This window comes from Panicum hallii, chromosome 3 (genome assembly GCF_002211085.1).
Source record: "Panicum hallii strain FIL2 chromosome 3, PHallii_v3.1, whole genome shotgun sequence".
NCBI lineage: Eukaryota > Viridiplantae > Streptophyta > Magnoliopsida > Poales > Poaceae > Panicum > Panicum hallii.
The window spans coordinates 58,573,615-58,584,891 of record NC_038044.1 but is presented as its reverse complement, the minus strand read 5'-3'; the positions used below and the strand labels follow the sequence as shown (position 1 = coordinate 58,584,891).

At 41.3% G+C, this 11,277-nt stretch overlaps 1 protein-coding gene across 1 annotated transcript; it reads right to left on the bottom strand.

The window, feature by feature from the left end:
• Positions 1 to 8,010: 8,010 nt before the first annotated feature.
• Positions 8,011 to 10,603, bottom strand: LOC112886515 (auxin-binding protein 4). The gene is made up of 5 exons (XM_025952432.1): positions 10,393 to 10,603; positions 10,018 to 10,124; positions 9,504 to 9,704; positions 9,274 to 9,341; positions 8,011 to 8,328 (listed from the first exon to the last, which is right to left on the bottom strand). Exons 1-5 carry the CDS (start codon positions 10,523 to 10,525, stop codon positions 8,226 to 8,228), a joined length of 612 nt encoding a protein of 203 aa, XP_025808217.1. The 5' UTR covers positions 10,526 to 10,603; the 3' UTR covers positions 8,011 to 8,225.
• Between the last annotated feature and the right edge of the window lie 674 nt (positions 10,604 to 11,277).

Below are 11,277 nucleotides of genomic sequence, written 5' to 3'. Positions count from 1 at the left end.
TCCGGAATCTGATTATGATTGGGTTATGAAGTGCTTCAAGCATCCAAGATACTTTTACAAGATGTTTCGGATGAGTACAGAGGTTTTTATGGCTCTTCATGATTTATTGGTGTCTTCATATGGTTTGAAATCCTCTAGAAATGTTACATCAATAGAATCATTAGCAATGTTCTTATGGATTGTTGGAGGGCCTCAGTCATTTTCCCAAGCTGAAAACCGTTTTGTCCGGTCAACATGGACAGTTCATATGAAATTTAAGGAGGTATTGAAGTGTTTACTTAAATTAGCAAAACACAACATCAAACCGAAGGATCCAACATTTAGCAATGAACATGAGAAGTTGAAAGAACCTCGTTTCTGGCCTCATTTCAAGGGTGCTATTGGTGCAATAGATGGATCACATATTTCGGTTATTGTTCCGGTTGATGAGGTAATTAACTACACTTGTCGTCATAGATATACATCACAAAATTTACTTGCCATATGTGACTTTGATATGAGGTTCACATTTGTGGTTGCTGGATGGGCGGGTTCCGCACATGATACACGGATCCTTAACCATGCATTGGCAAACTTTCCTTCATTTCCTGTACCTCCTAAAGGTAAATTGTCCCTTATACACTTTGATCATCATTTTTTACAATGCTAACTTATTTTTCATTTTCAGATAAATATTATCTTGTTGACTCCGGTTATCCAAATCGAACTGGATACCTTGCACCTTTTAAGGGGACTACGTACCATATACCAGAATTTCATCATCGTCGTGGACGTCCACCGTAAGGAAAGCATGAGTTATTCAACTTTTTGCACTCCTCTCTCGGCAATATCATTGAGCGAGCATTTGGAGTTCTCAAGCAAAAATGGCGCATATTGAAAGCTATGCCGAGTTTCTCAGCTGACCGGCAGAAAGAGATCATTATAGTTTGTTTTGCGCTACACAATTTCATTCGTGATAGTCAGTTACGTGATAAGGAGTTTGAGAGGTGTGACGCAGATGAGGAGTATATGCCAGGAGCATCAAATGTTGAGGAACAAACTCAAGATGATGGTCGTGAGATAGAGGGAGAGAATGAAGATACAATGAACATAATTCGTGATAGGATAGCTGCTTCGATACAAAATGCAAGGGGAACATGAGATTGCTATGTAGCTGACAACTCTTTTAAAATTAACAATGCACTTATTTATATATGTAATATAATTTCGTGAAAAACATGTCGCCAATGCAAAGTTTACATCATTACGCTTATTTTACATATAAACAACATATCAGGGTCTCAGGGGCATTAAAGACATTTTACATCAATTCACAGTTTCACAGCAAGTTGAACCAAACGGCATTCAGCTTTTTCACAGTAGCTTTCTCACAGCAGCTTTTCCACAGCAGCTTTTTCACAGCTCACAGCTGAACCAAACGCACCCGATCTGGTGGATATGATGAATTTGAAAGAAATTTTTCTTACGACCGAAATTGTAGGGATACCTCACCTAATATCTCCTTTATTTACTTTTCGATACGAACTTCTTACGCAAGGTGAACGGAATAGTTCCCAATAGAACTTCTTTGGGATCAATCTAAAAGTCCAACATGACCGTGTGAAAGTTATTATAAGATTTTTCATTCTCAATCTTGTTCCGAATACTCGCTCTCTATTTTTATTTACAGGTCGTATTAGATTTATCCTAAGTTAAATTTGACCAACTTTAATCAAATTTATAGAAAAAATAGTAATATTTACAATACCAAATTTATTCCATTGAATCCGTCATAAAATATAATATAGTTATTGCTATATTTTTCTATAAATTTGGTCAAACTTAGCTAATTTTGACTTAGGATAAACCTGATACGATATGTAAATAAAAATGGAGTGAGTAGATAAAATGGATCGGCCACGAATCATATTCTAAGCACTTCACACAAATGTGACCTCTCACCAGAATATCAATGTTTCCATTACTTATCGCAATAAAATAAACTAGCGTGGTGGCCCGCACAAATAGCGCGGGTACCTAGTTCTTTTTCCTAATATTTAGAATTTTTTCACTTCAAAATATAAGATGCAAATAATTTTGTTTAGACATATCATTATAATTGTTTTGTCCTAAAAGTACAACCACCTGTGCCATATTTTATGGTGTATTTTTTTACACGACTTAGGAGAGAAATGAATACCTTATATAGAAATATATTTTTTATATCACTGGTGATATACGATTTCTTTTCATATCGCCAATGCAAAGTTTACATCATTACGCTTATTTTACATATAAACAACATATCAGGGTCTCAGGGGCATTACAGACATTTTACATCAATTCACAGTTTCACAGCAGGTTGAACCAAACGGCGTTCAGCTTTTTCACAGTAGCTTTCTCACAGCAGCTTTTCCACAGCAGCTTTTTCACAGCTCACAGCTGAACCAAACGCACCCGATCTGGTGGATATGATGAATTTGAAAGAAATTTTTCTTACGACCGAAATTGTAGGGATACCTCACCTAATATCTCCTTTATTTACTTTTCGATACGAACTTCTTACACGAGGTGAACGGAATAGTTCCCAATAGAACTTCTTTGGGATCAATCTAAAAGTCCAACATGACCGTGTGAAAGTTATTATAAGATTTTTCATTCTCAATCTTGTTCCGAATACTCGCTCTCTATTTTTATTTACAGGTCGTATTAGATTTATCCTAAGTTAAATTTGACCAACTTTAATCAATTTTATAGAAAAAATAATAATATTTATAATACCAAATTTATTTCATTGAATCCGTCATAAAATATAATATAGTCATTGCTATATTTTTCTATAAATTTGGTCAAACTTAGCTAATTTTGACTTAGGATAAACCTGATACGATATGTAAATAAAAACGGAGTGAGTAGATAAAATGGATCGGCCACGAATCATATTCTAAGCACTTCACACAAATGTGACCTCTCACCAGAATATCAATGTTTCCATTACTTATCGCAATAAAATAAACTAGCGCGGTGGCCCGCACAAATAGCGCGGGTACCTAGTTCTTTTTCCTAATGTTTAGAATTTTTTCACTTCAAAATATAAGATGCAAAGAATTTTGTTTAGACATATCATTATAATTGTTTTGTCCTAAAAGTACAACCACCTGTGCCATATTTTATGGTGTATTTTTTTACACGACTTAGGAGAGAAATGAATACCCTATATAGAAATATATTTTTTGGGTATTTAATGAATGTGACTAAATATTAAAATATTTATTTTTGATATGAATATTTGTTTTTTTAAAATTTTTCACTGGTGATATACGATTTCTTTTCTTGTGTTTTAGTTAGGGTGCATGAAAAATTATCCCTAAACTTTTAGAAAAAGATTTAGTATGCTGTTTATTAATACCGCTAGAAGTAACAATATACTTTATTTTCTTTGTCCTCCAATCACCCATAGATATAGCCCCATATATACATGCTTCCATATTATCTTAGGTATAACTATGCCACGGCCATCGAAGATGGACCCCTGATGGTGCATGTAATTTCCTCTAGTTGAACACTACACGTGGCTTGCTACAGGCTGCATGCATATCAAACATCAATTTTTCTAGATGTTTTGTTCTAGATAGCATTAACACTCTAGCATGATTGCATCATCTTTCTTTTTCTAGTAAGTTTTTCAACTCTCAGCCATCAACTAATTACAATGCTTCTTGTTGTCGCTAGTGGTGATTATCATGCTTTTGTAATAGCAACAATGTAGTCCACCTAGGGTAATACTCAACCCGGTGAATGGGCTGAGATCATATCATGGCTACGAAAAGGTTGCACCATTGTACCATCATTGACATTGTCTTAAATTTCGTACCTTTGTTACTTTTCACTTTTAAAGTCTAGAGACTCTCATTGGCTCATTGGTTCCTAAGATTGAAATCGCTTCTTTACAATGTGATTCTTCTCTATGTGCTGCTATTCGGCTAAATATTTTTTATAGCTAACAAAGTACTTGTTTTCTCCATGGTAGCTATTACCTTGCCATCTTGGGATATGATCTATGTTGTCTTTTTCTCTACTAGGTAAAGGCCCCCCCCCCCATGCTACGGGCACATAATTTTTTAACAAAATAAAATAATTTGAGAAGAAATATGGTAAGAAGATAATAGACGTATTATCTAAGCCATAACTTTCAGTAGCAAAATACATATTAAAGATGATGGAAAAAAAATATCCAACATGCTAAACTACACCAGAACGAAGGAGAGCGATTCGCCCGGCCGCGAGGCCGCGCCACCCGAGCCAAGATGTTCCCACTTCCACCAGGCAGTCAGGCACAGGCAGAGCCGCATTAAACTTATGAAATGCGGCGGCCTGCCTGGCCAACCAGGCCGGCCACGTCGGCCACAGATCCCCGGCCGTCCGATCGCCCGATCCGACGGCCGGAAGAGTTTGTCCCGGATACTTTGCAAAAGAACCCCTAAATTTTATAAGAACCAACCCGCAGGCCATGTTTGAGTCCACAGATTTTTTGCAAAAAACCCCAAACTTTATAAAAAAGCAACCCACAATCCACGCACGCGTCTCGTATTTTTGCAGAAGAGCCCTCAAACTTTTTAATAATCAACCCGCGGTCCACCATTAACAGCCATGTATGTTTCTCAAAACAAACCCTATTTTACATAAATTAACTTAAAGCCCTTCACCTCCGAGGGATAGTTCTTACCAACCATATAACTCAAATATACTAATTACGTTCAAATTCATGCAACCTTCAAAACATTGGATCTCTTACGTTTTAGCTCGGTTCTCAGCGATCCTCGTGGTCACCTGATCGTAGCGAATCACTATATTTATAATTATTTTAATTTTCACAAAAATAAGATAAAGAGATACATGTAGTATGATAAGGTGAAGCCAATCGATAGGGCCAAGTTAAACGAATATTAATTAATATATTGCTCTAAAAGTGCTGGATCTAATTTTGTTTGATTCCTCGTCTCAAGTAATTGCTAGATCTGTAGCTTAAGATCAAAGATTGCACATCCCTGCCTCCGTTTCAATTTAAATGATTGTTTGCTATCTAAAAATGGTAAACTGCATAGTGAATAGCTCAAAAATGCTAAAATGATGAAACCACTTTTGGTACCACCTACGCACATCCTATTTGTTTCTTTCTTTGGTCATGTAACTAAGAATCTGGGGTTCTACAGCGGTCTTACAATGGTAGTTCCTTTGGTGTAGCCAAGCTGTTTGGTCAGGGCTAGAATATTTTAGCTATCGGTTTTATGCTTACTAATGCAGGTGCTTTAAGAAAAAAGAGTGCTCTCTGATGCACTATGCACTGAAGCATTGTGGGTCCTCTTGGTAGCATGCTTAATAATGGAGGGACGTCGCGCGGGAAATTAAGATTTATACGCAATGCTACCCCTACACAGGTAGTGGTAGCATTACGCTATTATAAAGTCTCTCTACCAATGTATTCCTCTCCGCGGTTTTTGTAAATAGCTGCTAGCTAGCTTACTATTGTACCCTACTACCTACCGTGTATAAATTTTGCCATCATGCACCCTAATATATGTACAGTCACGTTTATGTCATGTTTATGATGCACTTAAATCACCGTTGTTTCCTTCACACGCAAACGCGCGCCCCAATCACTAGTGATGACATGAAGCGATGCAGCGTGGCTCGCTGGTCTTCCCCGTTCCCTCCCCCGCCTGGCCGCCTCGCCGCCTCTCGCGGTCGCGGGTCGTGGTCGTCGCCGTCCCACTCCCTACCCAGCTACTACCCACTCGCCCCTGCCCCTTCGGCGGCTCCTCTGCCGCTTGCCTGCGGACTCCGGGCTCCGACCTCTCCAACCCGAGCCTCGTCCAATGCCATGTCGTTGTCGCCGGCGAACGGCACAGTGTATTGGCTGTTGTGACAGGTCTTCATCTACGGCGCGTTCATCGCGCTCCCCACGGTGACCGTGGCGCGCTACTGCCACGCCTGCAGAGGGCCGCGCCGCCCCTGCGCGCCACCGACCTATGGGTATCCTACTAGGAGAGGTTCCACCCAACGGCAGTGGCACTGGACTCGGTGGCGGTGCAACAACTGGACCACGACGACACTGGTTGGCGACGGCGCCGCACGTAGGATTTGGGGATTTGAAGATTTGGGGTTTTCAGGATTTCGTTGCTACCGAGTTGATTCCCCTCCTTCTTTCCCTCATTTTTAATCGAATTCGTTGCTATGGTGTTGATTCCCCTCCTTTCGGTGGTTGTTCCCCTCCCCGTGCGCTGGAGGGGTTGGCGATGAAGAGGCGTCGGCGGCAACCGTGGCGCACGGCAATGTCGAGAAGGACGCGGAGGCGGCGGGCATGGCTCTAGCGCGTGTGACGCCGAGCAGGAGGTACTCGACCCACCCGATGTCGCTGTTGCCGCCGACCCGCTTGCTGCCGGAGCTGAGCGTCGGGGCCTCCTCCTCCTTCTCACCTTGCGGCCGCGCGAAGAACTTGGACGTCTCGCACGAGATCCACCGGCACGCCGTGGCCTCCTTCTCACCCGTGCCCGTGCTTCTCGATTTGAATTTTGAACGCTGGTGGGTCGGTGGATGGCAAAGCGTGGATGGGAGCAGACCCCGTGGCTCTGCCACGGGGTCGATGAGGACACTACAAACTTATTTAGTGGTAGAGATTTTGTTTTGATCATAGTTCCATGTAGGCTGCTGCTATTAAGTTGTGCTTTTCTCTATAGCTGCCCTAGTAATGTAGTCATGCCCCAAATGTTATTTCACAATACACATTGTCCAACTTGGCAAATGTTTTCCTCCATTGCGCATCCATAATGCAGGGGCAGACGACCTATGTAGACTCCAGTGTTAAAAAGTAATTTAAAATTTTTAATTTGAAGCTATGGAAATCAACAAATTTTCACCATGTTTAAGCTTCAATTCCAGAAATCATCTGCCCTTGAGGTGTGCCTCTAGGATGACGAGACCTGTAATTAAGTCTTCCTTGTCGTAGGAAGCATATGTGCCATAAGCATCGGCTAAGATCACGATTCGAGCATGTGAACCATCATTGTACATTGGTGATCTGCCCTTCAGCTACCCATATAATTAGCTAGTTTTTAAGTTGTGGACTGGTAAGTACGTACAGCGTGTGTTGCCTTCCATCATAGGCAGCGGCAGCCAACAGATCGAGATAAGGGTGTGACCCGTGCGTTGAGCGTAGCCGTTCTGTTGCCCTGCAACCACCTCAAGCGAGAAGCCAGCAGGGATATCTCTAGTTTGTTCGGTGGCGAGCCGGCGACATCTGAACTTTAGGTTTGTTGGTTGGCCGCATGATCTGCACCTGCCCAGACGTATTTTGGAAAACAAAACATGCACGCATGTCCCCTCTCGTATACGTTAGTCCCATGTACATACGATAAGCTAGGCCATGCAGAGCTTGTTTAATTTCCTGTCCTTTCTTGGTGCCTGGTCTATCTAGGATGAAATCTTTTCTTTCCAAAACTAATGGAGAACAAACAAAATTTAATCAGGTTGGATTTCCGTTATAATTTGATCAACAAAATCTACTTTTAAATTTCGAATATAGTTATTTATTCATCATATTTGACATGGTGTATTGGATATGGACCAGCATAGACTGTTAGATCTTCATAATATCCAACGGTGTATATCCTTCTTCTTTTCTAATTAACATGGGATTTTCTACACCCTCTCAGCGTGGTGACTTCTTTTAATACTATTGTATTAAAATAAATAATAATAAATAAGAACCCCAACTAACCCACAACTAAACTGGTTTTGCTTGACATACTTGAAAAGAAGTCCTACAACATCAATACTGCTTAGAATGCATGGTTAGACAAACTTAACATAAGTTAGCAGTTGCTTCTTAACTTTTGTAGAAAAACTCCAGAACATCAAAGTTACCTCTATTAACCGTGCATCTGGGAATTTATAATAAAGAGATGAAATTCTGATGAAAACAGCGTTAAATTGGTTATATGAAGAATCATGAAAAGAACAGTACTGCTTGCATTCTGGAATATAGGGGAATGTAAAACCTGGAAACAATGTACATTAGCTTTCCTCCAGAAGCGCTTAAGTTCATAAACCATGGCCACATGCATATATTCCTGAGTCACAACACAGAACTATACATGACAGCACACTAATGTTTTACAACTAGTAGATGTCGATCGTAATCCAGCAGGGTCGTGGACAAAGCTGATATACTGTAGCGAACACTTAAACTAGAGTTCATCTTTAGGCGCCGGTAAGCAGTCTTCATCCCAGTAGTAGGGGAACTTCAGCTTTGCGGCTGTGTGAGGCACACTCCAATCATCATAGATGAATCTGCAACAAGTAATATCAAGCTTAGAAACATTATTCGCTACTCGTATGTGAATTACACTCAGTCGCAAACAGAGGAAGCAAAGAAAGGTATGTGCATTACTCTCAAGCTGTATTATCAAATATTACCAGGGACACCATTAAACAAAATGTGGTACTGGTACAGACAATAACAGTGACATTGATAGCAAAGCAAAGGGACCATGACATACATGGGCATAACGGTATCATGTTGATGGAGAATTACTTAAGGCTAAATCAATAGATCACATGAATGGCGATATATCTAGGTGAGGTTAATATGTAAATATCCAAATATGGCATCAGGTACATAACATATCTAGCAAACTTGTGATAAACTGATAACGTCCAACGTTCATTTAAGAATATCAACATTTTAGATTTGCAAGCATTTTTTTTTGAATTTTTTGAAAAAGAAGCTGTCAGTGGGGGGTTTTCTGCTGCCCAAAATAGGCCTTTGTTCTAGATCTTTTGTCCTCATTGTGCCCCTACAACTTTAGCATCTATCATAACAACTATGAGTCTATGGCATGCAGTTTAAATGAAATAAAATTCTACTGCATCTTGATAGATGCTTTTTTACTAGGGCATAGCTGTAGGCTGGGAGTAGGAACAGTTATTCTCATAAACAAGGGTAAAATTGTATTTGTAACCTTCCCTTCACTCAAGTTTTGTCATAACTGTGCTGGTAGGAATGTCCAAAAAGGTTCAGACAAGAACTCCTAACTGTATACTATATATATGCTTGAACAAAATGGAAACATCAAGAACAGTTTCTACAAGGTTCAGAGCAAACATGCGTATCTAACTAGCTAGAGTACTAGACACAAGTTACTCTGAACTCTGAAGTAATCAGTATGAATGAATCAGTTCAGACTATGTTATTGAATGAATAAGTAACACAACGTTCAAGAAAGATATGCTCACATCTTAATAGGCGGGCGTGATATGATCACAAGAACTTGCAAATCTTCATGCTCATCAGAATTCCAAACCTGCAATGAAGAGAAATACGACGCAAACAGTAAAGTTCCAACGTGATCTTGAAATATAGCTAAGGTACACAGATAATCATCGGGGTTCTGAAAATCAGGACAGAGGCATCAGAGTATCAGACAAAATAAAAATACACAACCATGCCAACCATTCTATTTTACCTGGTGAGGATCATTTACAGGGATCGTAAATGTGCTATTCTGGAAGACAGGAATCTCCTGTGGCTCCCCTGGGTGCTTGAGCGAGCTTGACCCCAGCAAGAGCGTGCCTTTCCCTTTAAGGACAACGAAAACCTCCTCACAAGAGTGCCTGTGGATAGGAGTCCTTTTGCCCGGACCAAATGTCTGAAGCCACACTTCCACCTGAAAGAAAACAATATTATATAGAACTAAGAATGAATTCAAACAGTATCTACACTCTGAATCAACTTAAATATGACTCATCAAGGAAAGCATGTGTACACATCTGCACAGCTAATTAAGCCCTCAAAACTTATAGCAAGCAGAGTTCTTGCGTTCACATCGAAGCAAGAAACTATCATTAATCAAGGTGGAAGTACCTTTCTACAATCAGAGTCCACCAAAACTAGTTCAGCACAAAAAAAGAAATGGAAGAAAAATATATTAGCCACTGAGAAACCCCAAGGGTTCGTTCAATCGTTCGGTCGTTCCTCACCTCCTTCATCCCGTGAGCGAGCGCGCCGGCAACCGTTATATGCGAGAATCCTTCCCTCCCATAGTTACTTTGGTGCATCCGGCTTATATCCCTCACCAGTGAGTTGTCTGGAGGCATCAAGAATATCACACACACTCGTCAGATTTGCTAGTACAAATGTAGCAAAATAAAGATGATCTCTTCAATCGCCAATCCGCACTGCCTCAAATCCAATAGAAATATTCCAAAACTACAGCTGATTCACACCGAGGGGTGCTATCTTGGGAGGTAAGGTCAAGCCAAGCGGCAGGTTTGGAAGTTTCACGAAACTGGAGAAGGAAATGAAGGGGGAGCCTGGGAGGGGAGGGGGAGGGGGAGGGGAGGGGGAGGGTGCACCTCGCGGGCAGGATGACTCGGCTGCTGGGAGGAAGGTTGCAGCGGCCGCGATGAGGAGGAGCGCGCGGCCAACGCCGGCTAGGCGAGGCCCACGGGCTGCCGCGGCGGCGGCGGCGGGCGGTCCGCGCGCCATGTCTCTCCTCTCCGGCGCCGTCGGTTTTCTGCTTTGGTCCCTGCAGTTTCCGGCTATTTACGCCACGTTTTGCAGCTCTGGGTTCTTCTTGCTTTAGGCCTCGTTTGCTTCTGGAAAGGACTACGCTTGCTTTACCGCAAGCATACGGACCGTACTCCGCTCGCGCTCCGTACATTCACTGTTGCTCCGTTCAATTTTTTTTTGCAATTCTAGCTTTCTATCTGAGTCAGTCTATATTAAATTTGATCAAATACATATAATATTAATATTATTTATAATATCAAATAATTATAATAAGATTTTTCATTAAATATATGTTCATAATATCTCTATTTTAAATAATAAATGTTAATAATATTTTCTGCAAACTTAGTTAAATTTAAGAAAATTTGACTCGGTTTAAATTTAGAATTTCATTCTTGTTAGGATAGATGTAGTAGTAATCAATGTGCGATTAGTAGGTTCAATATTTGATCAACACTATCGGGCAAGGTCAAGACACCTAGGAATCCTATTATGGGCCTGTTTGGGACAGCTTATGGGCCAGCTTGTGAGAAAGTTTAAGCCGCGGGCTGGCCAAACGCGTCGCTTATGGGCCGCTTCCACCCGAAGCGCTTGCCGACGGCCCTCATGAAACGAGCAGCCGCCCCGCACCAGCTTCCGCGCAGCTTCTCGCTTCCCCGATCCATTCCGCCCCCCGCGCCGGCCCCCTTCCGCCCCCCGCGCCGGCCCCCTTCCGCCCCCCTGCGCCG